This window comes from Cupressus sempervirens, chromosome 1 (genome assembly GCF_028749045.1).
Source record: "Cupressus sempervirens isolate cs-2001-9-10 chromosome 1, ASM2874904v1, whole genome shotgun sequence".
NCBI classification, from domain to species: Eukaryota; Viridiplantae; Streptophyta; class Pinopsida; order Cupressales; family Cupressaceae; genus Cupressus; species Cupressus sempervirens.
In genome coordinates this window covers 211,739,044-211,760,690 of record NC_143118.1, presented here as the reverse complement: position 1 = coordinate 211,760,690, position 21,647 = coordinate 211,739,044, and the positions used below count along the sequence as shown (strand labels likewise).

The 21,647-nt window shown below is 33.8% G+C and overlaps 1 protein-coding gene across 1 annotated transcript; it reads right to left on the bottom strand.

The window, feature by feature from the left end:
- Positions 1 to 16,667: 16,667 nt before the first annotated feature.
- Positions 16,668 to 21,011, bottom strand: LOC149576892 (linoleate 9S-lipoxygenase-like). The gene is made up of 9 exons (XM_089820537.1): positions 20,310 to 21,011; positions 19,802 to 20,082; positions 19,482 to 19,716; positions 18,902 to 19,225; positions 18,734 to 18,819; positions 18,534 to 18,641; positions 18,143 to 18,450; positions 17,730 to 17,993; positions 16,668 to 17,624 (listed from the first exon to the last, which is right to left on the bottom strand). The coding sequence occupies exons 1-9, from the start codon at positions 20,722 to 20,724 to the stop codon at positions 16,844 to 16,846; spliced, it is 2,802 nt and encodes a 933-aa protein (XP_089676663.1). The 5' UTR covers positions 20,725 to 21,011; the 3' UTR covers positions 16,668 to 16,843.
- Between the last annotated feature and the right edge of the window lie 636 nt (positions 21,012 to 21,647).

The window sequence follows — 21,647 nt, the reverse complement described above, 5'->3', positions numbered from 1 at the left end:
TGTTGTACTACATGATCCCTACAGAGAGATCTGCAAATACCCAAAATTGAAAACCTAAGCTTTAAGCTCTTCACTCACCTATGGAGATACACCAAAACTATCAATAAAATCCAATGTAGGGTTCAAGAATTTTAGGTACACAAAATTATCCTAGGTGGCTATTGGGTCTTTTCCCCTATGTATATTGATATGATCTCCTTTGTCATCTACACTTCATGACCAGTTATTTCTTATGTGTTTGACCAATCTAAACCTCTTTTTCTATTAGCACATAACATATCATATATGTTCCTTCTATTAACATTTTTTAAGAAATGTACATCTTTTGGTGTCTTCATAAATTAAGCTTGGCGCACACATTATAATAAGTTTACTTACTAACAAATGTATTTAAATTTCAATTGTAATTTTGGATAGATTTAGATTGTGATATTGTTATCATGATTTAGCTATGAAGTATTTTAGTCAAATTCATTGACTCATGTTTCATGAGTAGTAGTTCACATTAATCCATAACTTATGAGTATTGGTGTTAATACACGTTCATAACTACTATAAATAGTTGCTTGCTACCACTTATCAATTATCAATTAACTATTTAAATCTGCATTATATATTTTATTGAATGACCTATGGAAATCATCAAATGTTTATCAAATAATATTCTTTCTTTCTCCAATATTATTGTATCAGATCCACCTAGTACATTTGATATTCGTGCATCAATGGACATAAGTGACTATTTTTATTTAATAGCCAATATTGGAAACATAGAGCAATTTACATTGTCATGCACGAAAGAAATGCATTAGCCTACACCTACCACTCATATCAAGAATTATTTTCACTAATCATATATAAATAATGTGTCTGAGAAAGAAATGCATGAGGTCTATTTTTATGATATGTAATCTAGAAAAAGTTCATAATTGGTGAACATAACAACAAAAAGATTAATGAGTAAAAATATAACACCAAAGAGATTATAGACCACAAAATAGTGTCTATTGCATGTAATTCTTTTTCATCTCTTTTAAATTCATGTATGTTTTTGGTGTACGTAAGATACTCAAACACATTTGAATTTTTTTCTTCCATATTTATAATTAGATATATGCCTTTGAATTTTATAATCATATATTGATTGGTGTGTAACAAACATGTTTGTGCAAGAATGTATTTAGTTTGGAAATTAAGAAATTGTGTTTTCAATGAGAATGGTATCACAATATCAAATCATATAAGTAATCTAAGGTATCCCATTTGGAAACTTGTAGAAGTTAAGGCTCCTATTGATGATGATGATGATGCCAAGGCCATTATGCTAAATAGCTTATCTTCCAAATAGAGTAATTTGTTGTAACTCTGAGCCAAATCATGTGAAAAACTTTAGAGGATATGATTTAAGCCCTTCTAGCATAAGAAAAGAGGAAAAAATAAGTTATACAAGAATATTATCTAATAGACAAGGCATTATATTCATGAAGTACTAAAAGATGGGCAAACACCAATTAAAGATATAATAAAAAAATTATCGTAAGAAAAAGGGACACACAACATGGCTTTGTAGAACTAGAGCTAGTGATGTTCTTAAAGGAAAAGAGAAAGAATAATTTGATGAAAAAGGCAATTTTTCTTGAAATGGAGATGCATATACATCATATAATGGAGAAATTGTTCATAATTCTCCCATCAATTCTAATTTTGTGCTTTGAACCTTCACAAATCTAGAGATTGGAAACATCAAAGGATGGAGGACTTTCTATCATCACAAGTTAGCTTCTCACTTGGAGATAATTTTCTATGTGACAAGCATGTTTGAAGGTTTTATTCTTTTAATCTGAAAAATATGAAGAGAATACATATTTTGTGATACTTGATTTTTAATTTTGGTTTGAGACTTGATATTGTACTCAATATGGACTATTGTCAAGTGAAATTTGAGTATTTGATTAAGAACTGTGCCCTTCTATGGTCACTAGACAATTATAGATATCTATTGCATCTCTTAGGGATAATGGTTGAATAATTTAAGGCTTTGTATTTTAAAACACAACTTGAAGCTATAACTTGTTAAGGGTCACAAGATAACTTGATGGAGCCTTGCTTGGTTCAAGATTCACTACTTTAGAAGAACATGTTCTAATAATACATATTCAACATATTTTTCTATGTAAGCCTTAAAGGGGGTGGGGTGTTAATGGGAATGTTGTCATTAATACATTCATTAATTCTATAAGCAAATATGGTTACAACTTCTCAGTTATAAATCAACTGTTTAAATCTACATAATAAATTATATCATATCATTAATGGAAATCATCAAATGTTTATCAAATATTATTTCCCTTTCTCTTATTATGAGTACATTTGTATTAGTATTGTAATATCTTGTCACTACAAACTATGAATAGGGGAAGAGACCTAGTATCCAATAGAGGGATCCAATACTGTGATAGTTTTGTCATAGATACTCCCCAATTTTTATTCTTAAAAGAACCCCCAAAAATAAAAAGACATGTACTAATAGTTGATCATTTTTTAGCTTTTTTTATTAGTGATTACCCAATTTGTGCATCACTGTTAGAACATTTCATTAAAAAAAGCAGGACATTTTACCACAAGTACTCATATTTTTCAATGAGTTCAACTATTGGTACATGAACATAGTGGCTATTAGGCAAACATTCTAAAATAACACATTTTGACCACTTTGTGCTCTGTGATCCCTATAAAGAAATCCTTTAATACCCAAAAGCTAAAACCTTAACATTAAGCTCTACACTCACCTACTAAGTTACACAAAAAAAATCCACTAAATTTTATGGATGGTTTAAGAGTTCTAGGTGTGTGAAGTTAGCCTAGGAAGCTACTAGGTCTTCTCCCCTATTGGCATTGTTGTAATTTGTTTTTTATTTTCACTCTAAACCTTTTCAAAATTGTTGATACATACTTTTTCTAGAGATAAAAAATTTCTATATCATTTTATTTACCTCCATACTAAATAAATACCTCAACACATCTACATCTGTATAATTTTGAACTCTCTTTACCTTGACTCTTTAAAATCAATTATAATTTAATCAAAATCTATCAAATTTTTTAAATAGTTTACATAGAAGAAAGTAATTAAATTCTTACCATCCCTTCCCTTGTTGTAGAGGTTGTGCTCACTGTCACTTTTTCTATTTAGAGATTTCCTATAAAATGAGTTAATCCTACTATACCATGTCTTAAATTCTTTGTTGGTATCGATAACAAGATTTCTTTAGTCTATAGATTTTATTTTTCCATATTGAAACTTCACAACTAGATGCATATTCAAAAAACCTTACTTTAGTAACTCTATTTAGGAAAGAAATACATCAATTAGATACAACTTTCATATTGCTAAGACTATGAAGAAAACATCAATCTTTACAACTAAAGCATAGGTCTCATCATATTCTCTTATAAGGCATGTTTTATATCTCTTAACAATTAAACTTATTTTATTTATTTCTATTATTTCTTTTGTATTTCACTAAATCCTATAATTATATTATATTAACTCTAATCACTCAAAAATGATTACTCAACTCTCATATCTTATTTCTTTCTGTTATATATATTTCGACATGTATAGTCTCACATGATTTATTTTGTCTCTCAACTTAAGGTTAAAATAGGTTACTAGAAAAATGATTAAATTAAAATTTTCATTAGATTTACCATCACACTTTTTATTTTGATAAACATTTTTCAAAATTTTAGTTCCTTTTGGTATTAAATAAATGTGAATAGGATTTGAATGCTTTTTTTATTATATCTCTATTTATTTTGATAAAGTCTTTAGAGCTCTATGCATTAGAGCTATTTTAAGGACCTCAAACTAATATTTGTTATATTTTCATATAATAGATCAGCTCTATGCATAAGGCATTCTAAGAAAAACCAATATAAGAGAACCCACCATAATAAGATCTGACTCCTCTTCTATAAGAGTCATACAAGGAAGGAACCATAGGAGTAGGAACACACCCTTTATAAAATGGTAACAAGACCACCAAACATTATTGCACCATATAATCTCACTAAGAAAGGGCAACAAGGAAACCCCAACTTTGTAAGAAAAACACTAAGAGTGGAAGCCAATCATAGATTGATGCCACAAACACATCACCACTACACTAAAGAAACCCTCAAAAAAAGAGAATAGAAGAGATAGGGCCTTTCTAAGAGTAGAGGGATAATGATCCTTCCAATCCACCAACACTTACCAATAGAGAGTTTTGGTGAGGGCAATAGAGGAGCTTCAAAGAAATAGGAGAAAAAAGAATTCAACCCTAAGCAAGCACACAACTACAACCTCTAGACCCACACAAAGAACATAAAAGAAGAGACAGAAAGACCTCCCTCCCTCCCCACAAAGTTCACCATCTAATTCACAGAAATAATTTAACAAATAGAAAAGCCTCCAACTGAAAAAAAGAAGAGAATCATATTGAAAACAAAGAAAATTGTAACCAAAAATTGCCTCATACCCAAAGAGGGAGTGAGAAGAAATGACCTCGTCCAAGTAAATATTGAAGCAAGAGAAATACCAACACTTTGAACCAAGGAAAACCTCAAGCTAATTGAAGAAGAGACCAGACCCAATACTTGAAAATGATGAAAAGGAAACAAAGAAAGCCTACAACTGGAAAAAGAAGGGAACCCACTTTGAATGAAAAGAAATAAAAATAAGGTAAGAAACTAGAGAAATAAAATTTAAACCAAAAAACCTTTAGTTATAAGAATCTAAAACTAGGAGCCAAAAAATGACCCACCAATAACCCACCACAAAGCAAGTTCAAACAATCAAGAAAAAATGTGTCCAACTTCAAGTAAAAGCTCTTGAACTAGAAGAAGAAAAGAGAAAGGAGATGCAAATTATCCTCCCAATAGTGGAGCATAGACCAATCCACTATATCTATATCTCCATCTCTATCACTATCATCCTCCTCTCCTTTGGCTCCAAAGACATTGGCACACATTCTCCCTCCCACTCCTACTCTGCTCTCCATTTTTTACTAATAGAACAACATTTCTTGATATAAAAATTTATGTGAGGAACTATGTTTGATACTATTTGGAACCATTTTCAACAATCTATAATTCAAAATTAACCTATTTTAATTTTCTCAATTAATTATTAGGAACTAATGTGACACTAATAGGTAGCTTTATTATCCAATTTGAAGGAACTAATTGAAGAAGGTTAGATCAAATCCTCTTAAATCAACCCCACTTTGATAAAATTTCTCTACTCTTAAATCATACAAACAATGGAGTGTCCTTCACATCTAACAAAATGCTGAAAAAATTAACTTTAATAGTAGCTTTTGGAGGATTAGATGAATTCACTTTAATAGTATATTTTGGAGGATTAGATGAATTCATTGAAATATTTTTCTTCCCAAGTTTTAGTTTTTATTATTAACTTTTGAAAGAGTATAATTTTTATATATTTATTTATTTTTTTTTTAAAACAAAAAGTGACATAGCACTTATATAATATATTTATTAATAAACTAGTTCAAGGGCTCATCAGAGAAAGAACTAGCAAGAAAACTCTGAATCATTGCCAAAATACAAAAGTGTTAAAAGTTGATATGTCATACCAGGCATACCTACGACAAAATACAATTTCTTTGCACTAAGCAAGAGTACCCAAAATATGATATATCAATACTGAACAATGATCAGGGTCTAATTATGCCTATAAACCTCTCCTTCTGAAAGATTTAACTAAAATCAAGAGAACTTTGAACCTCCAATCTAATTGGAGCATTTGTGAATCATGCACAAAGAATGTGCAAGCTAATCTATTAAGCTTCATTCATCTGCTTTTTGTCCCAAATATGGCACTCTGCTAAGCATGGGAATTTTGAAAAAATAACCTCTAAATGGCAAGATTCAAATATGGAGCCTTCACAACCAAGATTAGCTAGACAATCAGCTAATTTATTGCCCTCCCTCAAAGTGTGAGAGAAACAAGTAGCTTGAAAAGAATCAATTAAATCCCAGCATTGTTGAAGGATATAGGCTAGTTTCCAGGTATGTGAAGATCATGATAAACAAGAATTTATAATTACCTAAGAGTCACCTTCAATATGGATGGTGGAAACATTACATCTCTTTGCCAAAATTAGACCTGCCAATAGAGCTTGGGCTTCTGCAAGGTTGCTAGTACCAACTGGTAAAACATCTGGTTTGATTGCAACTACTTCACCTTGCCAATTTCTAATACAAGCACCCAATCCTGACCTACCAGGGTTCCCATGAGAGCAACCATCAAAATTTAACTTTAGAAAATTTTTAGAGGGGGGAGACCATTTTACATGAAGTCGATTAGATAGATGATTAGAATTCTAGTTTGCAGAGAAACTTGGAGGTAACTTAATTTGTTTCCAGAATTTTAGAAGAAGATAATCCCAAGTAGAAACTGAAATATTATTCATACAATTGAACATATTTGCATTTACTCTTTCTGAAATTGCATTCTCAATGCCATCTAGAATAGATTCTAGGTTTGATTTTTCATTGCAAAAAAAGATCTTGTTACGTTCCCACCAGATGGCCCACACCACAGTAGCTGGGATGCACTTCCAAAAACTAGCAAATAGAGATCTTGAAAATAGAACTGGCCAAGATTGAAATAGGTCCCAAAGATTATTTGGTAGAGGTAAAGACATTTGAAGCTTGTTCAACACAAAAGCCCAACATTGATAAGAAAAGGGACACTGGAGAAGAAGATGATCTGTAGATTCTAGCTCCTTGTTGCATAATTTACAAATAAAAGATTCAGCAATACCTAGCTTGGACAATCGTTCACTAGTGAGTATTCTTTTTCTAAGGGCTAGCCAAATAAAACATCCAGCCTTAGGCAACACAGTGGAATTCCAACAAAAGGAAAAAGCTCTACACTTCTTGCTTGAATTATATGCTTGTCGAAGACCATAATAACCTTCCTTGATTGAGTAATTACCACCTTTGGTTGGGGCCCATATAACTATATCTTCCCTATTAGAAAGAAAAATAATTCTTTCAGCAAGAGAGTCCCTCAAGGAAAGGAGACTTGACTGACTAAGAAGATGTGTTGGAGGTTCTTTCCAGAGAACCCTTCTTGAATGAATTTCAATAGCCAAAACATAGTACCAAATAGAGGATCCCCACTCAACTTTTAGGACATGGTGTGCTTCATCCAACTTTTCTTGTCTGCATAGAGGGGGAAATCCATTCCACGAGTCTTCCCAAAACTTTACTTTCTCTCCACTATGAATTTCCCAAGTAACATAATTACAAACAATATCCTTTAAAGACATCATAAAATTCCATATGGCTGAACCTAAAGGAGGATTAGACACAGTAAAAATTCTGGAAGGACTTGAGGAATCTAAGTATTTTTCTTGCATGATTGAACACCATTTTGCATGAGATTTTGTATACATTTGCCACACAAGCTTGCCCCCAAAAGCCTTATTTCTAGTAGCAATATCATGCAACCTCACACCCCTAGATGCCTTATCATGAGACATTTTAAGCAAAGAAACAAGAGGAAGCTTCTTATTATCTTTTAAATTTCCTTTCCATATAAAGTCTCTGATAATATTTTGAATTTGCAAGATTATAGAAGAGGGAGCATTGAGAATTGACAAATAATAGTTTGGGATAGCTGTTAGGACAACTTTAACTAACAAAATACGGCTTGACAAAGATAACCATCCAGCTTTCCAAGTAGAGACCCTAACCCTAATTCTGTCAATGATAGGAAGACAAAAGGTTGTCTTATTTGCTCCCATAAGAAAAGAAATTCCAAGATAAATGGATGGGAGGTGATCCACCGGGAAAACCAAAGTTGAAGAAATCCTCTGAGCCACTACATCATTAGTGTTGAAAATGAAAATTTTGGACTTGTGGGCATTGATTCTTTGACCAAAAACTTCTGAATATAGATCTAAGGCATATTTAATATGGTTAGCTTCCTTTACATTTGACGTACCAAAAAGAAGAGTATCATCAACAAATAGGGAGTGGGTAACAGTAATAGATGTACGAGGAATCAAAATTCCTTGCCATAAGCCCAATTGTGAAGATCTATTGATGAATCTGCTGAAAGCATCAGCTATAAGAATAAATAAAATTGGAGATAGTGGATCACCCTGACGAATCCCTTGAGAAGAGGGGAAAAAACCAATTGACTCTCCATTAATAAAGACTGAAAACCAGACACCAAAAATACAATTTTTGATCCATCTGCACCACTTATTTGAAAAACCAAATTTGGAAATAACTTTAAAGAGGAATGACCATCTTACCCTATCATAAGCCTTCATCATGTCAAGCTTGACCACAAAACTAGACAACTGATGAGAATTGATAGAATGGAGAGTCTCATGTGCAACAATAGCGCCTTCCCATGTTTCTCTTCCTGGGACAAAACCACCTTGATCTAAAGAAATGATATGAGGAATAAATTGCTGCAACCTCATGTATATAGCTTTAGTAATAAATTTATAAACCATGTTGTATAAAGAGATAGGCCTAAAGTCAACAAAAGAAGTTGGTTGCTTAACTTTTGGAATAATAGCAATATTAGTTGAATTGAAGCTCTTGATCATCTTGGCATTCCTTCTTGACTCTTCAACCACAACTAATAAATCAGAACCAATAAAATCCCTGCATTTTTGATAAAAAAGAGTTGTAAATCCATCAGGACCTGGGGCTTTGTTAGGTGAGAATGAAGATACCACTTTTTAAATTTCTTCCACTGTGAAAGGGGCAAGCAACATCCTATTATGATCTATTGTAATAGGAGGGAGAATACAACTAATAAAATTAGTAATCAGATTGTCATCAATGGGATCCAAATGAGGGGGAGCCAAGAGATTTGAAAAAAAATGAACACCTTCCTCCTTAATACCATTGCCATCTTCTATAAGATGACCAGATACTGAGTGCTTAATTGAAAAAATAGTGTTAACTACCCTTTTAACTCTAGCAGTTTCATGAAAAAAAATTTGTTCTTATCGCCATCTCTTAACCATAGTTCACGAGACTTTTGTCTCCAATAAATCTCCCCACTATTGCAAAGATCCTCCCATTCTTCTTTCAAGGATTTTTGCTCATGATATAAATCTGGACTAAGACCTTTTTGAATGATGACTGAATTTACCTTCTCAATTTTTTCTGAGACATCTTGTTTTTGCTTGAACACATTTTTAAAAACCTTTGCATTCCACTACTTGATCATCCCTTTCATGTAACAAAGCTTTTTAGAGAACTGAAACATCTTAGGATCCCTAAAAGTTGGAGCATTAATCCACCAATGTTTTAAAAGCATAATAAAATTAGGATGCCTGAACCACATGTGTTCAAACTTAAAAGAGCTAACCCGATTAAGACATTGTGATATATTGTTCTTTGATATTAATAACTGGACTGGAAAATGATCTGATATATTTGCACAAACATGATTTGTATGTTCGCGCGAAAATACGTTCACGTGAACATGGTAAACGTGTTTGTGCGAATGCCATGTTTGCACGAACATGCAAAATCACAAAAAATTTAACCTTTTTTTCTTTTTTCTTTTTTTTTGCTCTTTTGACTACCATAATTGTAGGAGAATGATCTCCTACTGTAAAATAAAAAATTTGAAAATGTGATGCTCAGAGCAAGCTTTCCAATGACTATAATTTTATTACATAATTTAATCATTAAGACTTTCAAATATGAGTTTAACTCATTATAGGTTCATTACTGATTGAACATCAATCGACTTTGACACCTTGAGAAAATTAGTAAATTAGGTCAAATTTTTTTTGAAAAATATGGAGGCATTGGCTTATTGAGATGCCTTTCTATTCAAAAAAAAAATGGTTTATGATAAATTGACTTCAAATTATCTGTGTCAAACGGAACATATGTTTGAATTACGGTTCATGTCACTTCAAAACTTCATAAACTATAAAATATTCATCAAATATAAATCAAACCAAATGCAGACACTAGATATTGATGTTACAAATCCAACGCCGAAAGAATTACTCCATTATCATTTTTAGAAAAAAAGTTATGTGTGTCAAACGGACTGTCACTTTTTAAAATATTGAATTTTATTATGTACCAATTTTTTGAGGAGATAAAAAAAATTGACATAAATAATTTTCTTTTTAGATTAAAAAATATGGTTACAAAGTAGGAACAAAGTACTGAAAATCACTAGTATATGTCATCTTGAAATTATTTATAGTTTTGGAGATATAGTCACTTGAACGTGATGTTTGTTGCAAAAATATTGATTTCAGTGTCAAAATTGGTCAAAAAGAGGAACCCATTATTGTGGGATCACCCAGCAAAAGGTAAGATTTCATATTTAAAACTATAACTCAATAGCTTCCATGATTGTGAAAACAAGAACCTATCTAGTCTCTTAGCAATTTCTAAAAAACCAATACGTCGATTAGTCCATGTGTATAATCCATTGTCAGGAAAAATGTCACTTAAGTTATTATCTTCTACAAATGAAGAAAAATCTTGGATAGTTCTAATGGGTGGACAAATTCCCCCTTTCTTTTCAGACATTGATAGTAATGCATTGAAATCCCCACCCAATATAAAATTTCATTTCTCTTTCTTGCTGAATAAGATTCGTCAGTACAACCCAAATGTTCCTCTTATCGTTTGTAGATGTGGGACCATATATGTTGAAGATAAGGAATTTCAAATCAAAGTGTTCAACTTTTACCAACTGCCAATTGGAATCTTGCCCAATAAGAATACCATGAATACTTTTAGCATTCCATAAAATTGCTAAACCCCCAGAGGCCCCATGTCCCTCTGCATGAACTGAAAGCCAATTAGTCCATTTAGCCAATGTCTTATCAAAAACTTGCTCTGATAATTTAGTTTCTTGAAGAAGAATAATATCTCCTTTTGTAGAATCAAGCAACTGCTTGATCCTACCTCTTTTGTTAGAGGCATTGATACCTCTCACATTCCACGTAATGATTTTCATTGCTGACAAGGAGAACCTCTCGTTCTCCTTGTCAATCTTTTGACTAATAAAAACTTATCATCAAGAGTGGATTGAATACCAGCATCCAGTTCCAGTAGCGTCTTTGCAAATTTTGGCTTTCTACCTCTCTTTTTTGGAGTCTTCCTCACTGTAGTGACAGTAGGGGATTGATCTAATGACAAATGAATTGAGAAGTCAAAATACCCTCTATCTGTGTTATTGCCATTTTGTTGAGAGCTTTCTGATTCTTGATCAGTCAGATTCATCACATCTGCATCATTAAATTCATTCAAAATGTGGTCTTCTTTAGATGGATTAGCCGTCCTCATTTGAGATTCTACACACTCATTGATCTGGCAATAATCTAAAGGAAGCTCCAATTGATTTATATCATTCAAGTGATGGGCTACTTCAAGATTAGAAGATGCTAACAATTTAGGTTGGATGAGAGCATTCATTTGACAATTGTCAAATGATTTTGGATATAGGGAATTAGATGTTCCTTCCTGTACTTCATTGGGATCTAGGAGATTATCCACATTCACCAGTTGAGTCCCATTTGGACAATTAGATTGATTAATAGACATTTTATCATCCAGGTGAAGAATTTCCATTATAGAAACTCCTTCCTCAATTGCAATTTCATGAATCAAATTAGCTACAAAAGTTGTTGAGAGAGCTGTGGCTATTTTAAAAAGTTGATGTTGGGGGATCTTCTTACCTTTTAGATCACTAATAATGCGTATAAAGTTAATAGGCTTGTTATGATAGGTTAGATCATGCACTATCATGTCCAGCAGTAGATCAGGAATTTCATCAGGTTCTGAATCGTCTGAACCCATCAATAGTAATATAGACGTAGAGCTTGTGCTCATATTTGTATCATTCCTCCAATAATGCCAGAAGAAGTACAGTAATTCCAGGACTTGAATTAAGCAATTAAAGTCATAAATGGGAACAAAATCTTGTTGTAAAGGAACCATAGCCTGACTAAGAAGAACCTGATTGGAAGCCACTGCCACTAGATTCTGTGAATATGTTTGGAAGAGTTTTACATTGGCCCATGCACATTTTAAGGGATCTATAGAGTGATCACAACATATGTCTATAGTTGGAATTTGATCTTGTAAACAGTCTGATGTAAAGTGACCCAAAGTAGTCGAAAATGCGTCAACAATCTCTGGACTTTGAACCACAATGAGCTGATTCAAGGCACCCCACGATCACCCATTGGTTTGGGCTTAGACAGGTTAAGTAACAAACAAACTCGAACATCTCTTTGAAGATTTTCATAGGGGATCAAATCATGCTTGATATAAATTCCAATCTAATTAGCTATAATTTCAACAATGTTGGGATCCCTGTACTCCAATGGTAAAGCAGGTAGGCAAATCCAAAATGGCATGAATTGGGGTAGTGCATCATTAGGTTTGAGATTTGGTGTCCATGAAATGGTGAATAAACCTTGCCCTTTACAAAACCAACCCTTATATTTATGCACAAAATCCCTAGATGCCTTTGAGTCAAATAAAACTATAAAATAATTGCATTGTGAATCAATGAAAAAAACTTCCTTGACTCCCTGCCAGATAGATCTAGCCCAATCCAAAATAATGGATAATGGAAATAGGTTAGGGCCAAACATACCTATTAATGCAGTGTCTTTAAGGAGATCAATATGCGCCTCAAGGTAATGATCTAGAAAGATTATAGATGGATATGAAGACTTCATGGGGGAAGCATTGATATCATCTAATCGAGATTCCTTCTTTCTCCATTCAAATCTGCGATCCCTGCCCAAACTACTATTTGGATAATATTGATCGTGCTCATGGCTATGTCAGTTTCCCTTAAAGGAAGCAAAATTACCTATAACCTTAGATCTGTGCCATGGAAACCTAGAAGAATCCAACCCTTGCTGCTTTGTTGGATTGTGTACTTGCCTTTTCCTTCCAATGGGGTATTATTTGGAAAAGTTAGAAACTTAGGTCTTGTAATAGCTCTATTATTAGGAGACGAAATGAATGATGGCAGCCATTCTGCATGAATTGATTTGGATGAATGACGATCAGTTGGCTCAGAAAGCAATGATTTGGATGAAGAACCTGAAGCTTGGGAATCTCTGCAAATGTCAAAGATCTCTATCCTCTTAAATCGATTAAAATCTGCATTTGATAGAGGCTGCTGGTGGAACCTATCCCCTCGATGATTCATCCAAGCCCATGAAAATCTACCTCCTCTATTGCCTTTGCTAAACCCATGCCCTCCTCTACTAAGAAATCTTGCTCCCTGCATCTTGCTCCTTAGCTATCTACATAAATAGTGTAACCCTAAAATTAAACTAAACAAAGTCCTCCTCTACGACTATTCATTATACATGCTTTGGCGAATATCTGCATCTCTGTGCTAGCTCCAGACTCCTTGCTGCAGCACATGCATTGAGATATCAACCATTCCTAGCATGGGCCAGACTCTCCTCGCAGGAAACTCAGATAATCGTGGAAAAATAAATCACAGATCGAGGAAAAGAGAAGTAGCAGGAACCAAAAACAAATTGAAATAAACTAGACAATTCTCACGGCAGCTAATCTGCATCCAACTTTCTCCAACATAAGGTTAAAACCTCTGAAACCCTAGATTGTTGTAATTACACCTTCCAAGCTTCAAACATACCTCAACATCGGCACAATCAGCACTGGTATAGCAGGGACAATCATAGATGAGTCTCAGATCTCAAAAGACTCCATTGTTGCTTCAGACTCTTTGGATGATTTCCTATCAATGTATGTAAATATATTTAATTTTTATTTCTTATGAATGTATGTTTTTCATTATATATTTAGGTATTTATTTACATGTGAACTTTTTATAAAATATTTTATAGTTATTCATATCCTCTATTCAACATAAAAATAAGAAGGTAATTCAAACACACAAAAAATATTATGTATTATCAATTATATCTCTATCAAAATTGAAGTTCCTTTGAATTCAAAAATTAACAAAAACATATGTATACAATAAAGAAATATAGACACATATCTATAGCCTAGATATTGGTGCAACAAATCTACATTTTGGAATTAAAATTTTATTCTTGGCATAAAATATGTTATACATTAGGCAAGAGCATACAACACAATGGCAAATCTTTAGCCTCTCATCTAGAAGGTTTTTAGCTTGAGTCTAAATGATTTCAACACATGCTAATAATTATTATCAATAATAAATAATAATAAAATAATAAATAATCGACATTTCTACCAATTGCCTATAAAAATATAAATAAAAAATATTATATATTACTTTAAATTCTTAAAGGTTAGTTTCTATACATTTTAGAAATTGAAGATTTAGTATAAAATGTTGATTTAAATGGCTATTATATTTTAGTTTATTAGGGAAAAGAACAATAACATGGAATGCCTTTTTTTCCTAAAAGAACAAATTCTTTAAGTAACATTCCATTGACATCATCAAATTTCCACAATCGATTTGAAATGTGTTTAGTTATATTTCTATATTTGACTGTGTAATTTTTTTTCGCATCAATGTTTTGGATCACACTCTGTGATCCATCATAATGTTGATGTTAAAAAAACTTACACAATCCAATCCAAAAATATAACTAAAAATATTCTATTGAGTATATCTTTCATTTATGAAGGAGTAAAGGAGAGTAGGCACTTATATACAATAATGGTTGGAGGGTTAGGTTTATATTTACTAGAATATAGAAATTATTTTAGAAGTTGTCCTATATTAATGAGTAGTATAACTTTGTTTTTATTGTTTTGAATGGTGTCTTCTTTCACATGATTTGATCACCTTGTCAAGTTGTATCAATATATGGATTTGAAAATATTAATTTGAATTTGAATTTTAGTTTTAGAGATCATATTTTATGCTTATTGAGATTGACATGTATCAATTTCATTAGTTTACAGTTTTTTGTTAAGAGAGGGGTAAACGCTTTGACCTGGAGCTATGAACCAGTGAGGCCACAAACGGGGGACCTCATCCCCATTGGATTTGAACCTTGATGGCAAGGATAACAACTTAACAACTTAACCATCACAACATGCCACTATTGGCTAAAGGGTTTGTGGTAAACCTAGTGTGACTCGAACCGGAGTTGATGCGTAGCACCGGGATCATTAGCCTAACACTACGCCTCATGACTCGCCTTCACACCAACTCGGCTACTCACTCACCCTTAAAAGGGTTTGTGGTAAACCTAGTGTGACTCGAACCGGAGTTGATGCGTAGCACCGGGATCATTAGCCTAACACTACGCCTCACGACTCACCTTCACACAAACTCGGCTACTCACTCACCCTTAAAAGGGTTTGTGGTAAACCTAGCGTGACTCGAACCGGAGTTGATGTGTAGCACCGAGATCATTAGCCTAACACTACGCCTCACGACTCGCCTTCACACCAACTCGGCTACTCACTCACCCTTAAGGGTTTGTGGTAAACCTAGTGTGACTCAAACCGGAGTTGATGCGTAGCACCGAGATCATTAGCCTAACACTACGCCTCACGACTCGCCTTCACACCAACTCAGCTACTCACTCACCCTTAGTTTACAATTTTTGAATAACATATTAAAAATTATTATTTCAATGTGTTCAATACATATTTAGAAAATATTGAGAATTAAGGTCTTATAGAGAATTATGTTATAGGATATTTAGATAAAAGATTATGAATCAAACCTAATATCTAATATTGTAATTTATCACCTTTAAAAAGAAAATGAAATACATTAATTATATGATTAAAGAATAAATAATACAAAAATTTAAATCTACAATTGCAATAAATAACAAGTAAACAAACTTAATTTATTGAGGAAAATTGAACATTATATATACATAGATTCCAATACATATAAATTAAATTAATTTTTTAAAAAAATTATGTATTAATTCTATATTTTTTATAATACAAAAATCTAAATTCAATTAGAAACAAAAAAAGGCAATCTTCATAAAAAAATAAAATAACTACTCACTACAACATTCTTCATGAGGAGCTTGAATATAGGAAACCAAAAAGGAGATGGCAGATAACTCACCAAAGAGCATTGTAGTGCTTCAACTTCAATTTTGTGGATATCTATAGAGGATTCATTCCTTGAGAGTGAGGAGTGGAGGGATATTAATCTCTTCTCCATCTAGTTTCTCTTGTCAATATTTTAGTTGTTGATCTTTTTCATTATTGAAACTTTTTAGAATTTAGTTTGTTTGATTTTGCTAGTTGAGTTTACTACTTGTAAACTTCATTCAAACCACTCTCAAACTTGATATTTTTAGATAATTTAAACCCTTTCCCAATTTACTTAATGAAAATACTCTTTCTTATTTATTCATAAATTTTTAATAATTATAAGTCACAGATGTTGTTTATATACAAATCATTTACCATCGTTCAACTCCTTTATACATCAAGTTTTTACTCCAAAGCCATTTTAGTCAGTTAAACATATTCATTCATTTTAAATTATTTTTCTTGTTATCATAAAAAAACTTCTATGATGCTAAATAAATATGAATATCACATAGTTTCACATTCCAATCATTTTAGGGCGCAATTTATTTCGAAACCAAAATAGAAAAATGTCCACTCCAAAGCACCCATGCTCCACTCTATTACACTAGAAACAATGCACGCACTGGCTACATTATAAGCAATCACATGATTGTTATTCACCACAATGGCCATGCTCTTTTCAACTTGAAGGAAAATGGCAGTGGATCCGATCATGGGTGATAATCTACTAAATGTTTTTATTCAATTAGATGGAAATGCTATTGGGCACTCCACGGCCTGTTAGACCGCCTGATTTCGACAAATCTGTAGTGTCAGGGTAGAGTAAGGTATAAGGAACTTTAGCAGGTCCAGTCCTGTTCTTATAAACTTCACAGTTATTGTTCCTCTCGATTATATTCTTCTCAATTCTGGTCATGTTTGCTGAAAATTTCGCGAATGCGTCTGCCACTCTTGGATCATCTACTCTATCCATAGTAGACCCCTGCAACTGTCCCACGTATACCTCGTGTTTTGCATGCTTTGACAAAATCTCCAAAACAGCCATGATAATGGTTGCCTGCGTTGGAGTAGACACAGTCTTGAGGAAATATGCATCTGGGTTCTTGAGGAGTTCGTCATATTCAGCTGTTCCTTTTTCTGGAATTAAGCGCCTGCTCATGGTGGGCAAATTGGGCATGTATCCTCCGTACGAGTACTGCCCAAAGTTTACTGCGGCATGGTGAGCAGATGCAGTCCAGATTATAGTTGTCACTATTTCCACTGCTTCATTCAAAGAATCCATCTTGTACCATCTGCTCGGATCGTCCTTAAGGTCTCCATGCCCCACATTTACTATTTCATCCCACCAAGCCTGCAATTCTTTGTCCTTTTGAATTGACACATTATCCTTATAATACACAGAGAAGTAGTCTGAAACCCATTGCTTTAGGGCAAACCATACTTCAATGCCGTCAACAGCATATGGATAGTCCTCAATCACAAGCTTCAGACCATTTGGCCCTTCTGGATCCCTGACTACCATTCCCCTAAACGGCACATGGCAGATTAAAGACTCAATTTAAAAAGCCTTTAATATTTAATCAGGCAATGATAAAACTTGCAGTGAGAAATGAGATTTGTTTATCACTTACCTCTTAAGTAGGTCCGACTCCAATCCTTGCTCATTGAACTTCCACTGTTTGTACGCTTTAGATGAAATTTCCATGCTATATTTACCTGGAGTAAAGCCTTGTTCTATAATTCCATTTGCATTTATCAAGCTCTGGCGGGCAGCTTGATTGATGTCCATGGTATCGAGAAAATGGGGTATCAATAGTTTGTACACTGGGTGCATTTTGCTTAGTTGTCTGTGTGTTGCTATAATGAAAGGCTCTGCGATGCAATGAGTTCTGAGCCTGCAGTCAATTACAAAACAGAAGTTTGCCTAAGTTGAAACAAATGATTTTCTGACGCGGTCTACACCATTTTTCTAATCCCTGGTAGTTCTACCAAAATCTAATTAGACTCTGAGATGTTTAATGAAGGGACATGGGTGAGACCATACCAGTGGCTAACGAGCTGATGGTAACCTGCATCGTTGACCCTAGCATGGGCTTTGGCCAGCTGCCACACCGCTCCTTTTTCCGTCCCATATTTTTCTGGTGTAAAGACCTTTCGTACAGCCTCTTTTTCTTCACTTGGCGGCAAACATAACTCTATGGCCACCGGCTTTAATGTTCCTTCTCTGGTGAGGAAAAAAACTGTGCGGCTTGCATATGCTTTGACATCTTCAGCAAGCTTATTGATGCGCTCGATGTAGGGCATATAAGCATCATAGTAGTCCACAATAAACAACCTTTTCAATGAAGTGGCCTGTTGTAATTTTTACATTATATTGCATTATATCATTATAAGACAAATACAACAAGATCACTTTTTTTGAGGACAGAAATTACCTGATCGAGAGAAAGGCCTTCAAGGTTCTTTTCTATGTGTTGGGCTGTGATGGAGCTCTTCTGTGGGCCGTACATGTTTTCATCTAGACTGCTGGAAGGAGGAAATTTCTGTCCAAAAAACAGCAAATCATATGATATTTGAGATACGAAAGAAGAATAGAAAGTAAGAGATTTGGACTTTTGAGAATTTGGGTTTGTACCTCTAGGCATTGGATCACCAGTGGATTTATGCCTGCAAGTGTTTGTCGTGCGAACTCCTCGTCGCTTCTCCATGCGAGTTCATCAGCTGTAGTAGCACAAAACATTAGTCATGGTTAGTTGGATTATTTGATCAAAATTAGAACTAAATCCCTTATGTTTAATTTCACCTTCGACAACTTGTGGGCGACTGAAACTTATGAGCTGGACGTCATTCATCAGGTCCTCGTAGAGTCCCTGGATAAAAAGGAATAAGTTATTAACTCGACGGAGTTTCCTGCGAGAATTGGCGGCGCTTTTCAATCCCCGTTTGTAAAGTTCACTGACTTCTTCGAAGGATTCGAAGGCGTAGTCGAAGAGATTAGAGAGAGTGGGGATTATGGCGTTAGCAACTGCCGTGATTATGTGGGCTCCAAAATCTGAGAAGTCTGTGTAAGGAAACCTTTCGTCCGGTGGAATAAAATTCGAGCTTGTACGGGTCTCGAACTCCGGTGCTACCAAACAAAAAAACATATCAGAATTCAATCGGAAACTTACGCTGCTTGTATTGTCGAGATTATTTCATAATTAGGTCTAATTCGATCTAAGCTACTGGCAACATATTCAAATTTGGGTATTTCTCAATTGATCTAACCTACAGGCAACATTTTCGAATTCGGGTATTTCCCTAATTCCTAATCTGGGTTACTAAGTCTAATTTACTCCGAAATATAAATCTGAATGGGCCTTCTAGTAATGTAAAATCCTTACCGTTTTTAACTCGTGGTCGACCTGTTCTGCATCTTCTAGGATAAGGAAATTCCTGCGATCCCCCCAAAACTTTCTTCTTTAGGCCTTTGTCTGGCTCGCCAATATCATTGTAGACATCATAATCATATACGAGATCCGAAACCTTCCTTTCTCCGGTTCCGTCTCCTCGCAGGGATATCAAATCTAATTCCCTGAATTTCCTCAAACCCACTGGCGTTTCCTCTGGAAGAAAGCTCTGTTAAAACACATGTATGTCAGTCCTATGCGAATGGATAACAAATATTTAAAGCATTGAACAGGACTTGCTAATGATATCAAACCTTATTGGCGAAGAAAACACGGGCATTAGGGTTGAGCGGAGAAGAGGTTATCCATGAATTACATTCAAAACGAACCTTCCCCTGGCCTGGGATGGATATGGTGAGTGATTTCAGAAAGAACTCTCGGCTGTGCATATTTTTTATGACAAATGCACCGGGAAAACCAAGCCCAGAGTTCCATTTAAAAGTAATCGTGCAGCTTGTCTCACTCGAAATGGGTCCGTCCCATGGATTCCACTTCAAATTAGAAGGCTGCCCAACCGTTTTCCCTAATCCCGTTTCTACATACCAAACATCACACACATCAATGAATTAACTTTATATTGAGTTTTCATGCCCTGAAAATAACTGATATACCATATTTTAAAACTGATTCAATAGCACAACAGTAGAAGGTGAAACGAGAAAGTAGTATTAAATGCAGATGAGTGAAATTAAGTCAGGAGAATCCATTCAAGACAAATATAAATCAATTGTTTTATTATAAGTTTTGCAGTGTATATAATACCGGGATCAATTTGGTCGCTGCTCACAAGCTCAAGAGAAACTCTTTTCCCCATCAGCTCAGAAATTTCGTCGGCCACAGTTGCAGAGTAGTCTGTAAGGTTGAGAAAGGCCACCTTCTGCAGTACTACTTCACCATTGATTTCATATTCCTTGACGCGCTCTTCTGTGGGCACAGTTTTAGTCTCACCACTTCTAGTTATGGAAGTAGATTTCGCAGCTACTCTCCTAGATGTCTGCAATGTGATTAAAGAGGAAGTGCTGCGCAGTGAAGGGAAATAACAAAAATCCGTCTGGTTTCTTCTGCTAATCGCTATGACTGGCATACCTAAATTACGGGAAATAGATCTATGGTTAACCATTTGAACATTCTTCTCTAATAATAATTTATTGCTTCCCAGTACCCTCATTGAATCCATTTTACTTGATTTTCCTAATCACTCCCTCTTCCAACTCTATTTTTTTCTGGATCTAATAAAATCCCAGATCGTGGGATCTCTTAATCTCTATTACACTATCGGGAGCTTGGCAGAGTTCTCTGAGGCATATCGACTTGCTTGTGTGAAGCCAAACAGACGTATACAAAGCCCTGTAGATTTCCATTCTTATAAGACTATTTACTGCTAGTTGATAAAATTAATAGTCATTTACTATTTTAGAAAAAATATATAACTAAGTATAATCTGTAAGAGCTTTTGGATTGATCTTGTTAGATGTTTTTTTTATCGACTTTGAGAATCACATTCTGCGTGCTATCAGCAGGATAAAAAATCGCATAAGAGAGTACAAGGGCAATTTTTTATTAACTCGTTTTCTAAAGGTAAGTTACAAATACATGAACATGATTTGTCCTTTTCAACATTTAATATTAATATTAAACATTTAACATATGAGTGGAATTTGAAATTTAATAGTAAGAATAATAACAACATAACGTAACAATTCTTTATTAATTTTTTTAAAGAGAAAAAACTTATGATTATAAATTTGGTTGTTTTCTAAATATGTAGTGCTTAAGTGTCACCAATTCATATTATAAATATTCTGATATATTTATATAATATTAATTATTTTAAGAGATTATATTTTTTGTTTATATATTTGATTGTTGTCTAAATGTATAATATTTGAAGTATCTTGCTATTTTGAACAATATTATTTTAATACTAATAATGTCATGTAGTATTAACTCTATATATCTAAATAAAGGTATACTTTATGCATAGTTTATTATAATTTTTAAAATTTCCATGGTTGAGTATTTTGTGGACAAGATATTGAAGATTAATCTAGTTTTCTAAATTTTTTGCAATAGATAATGTTGTATTTCTTAAGGTGATGA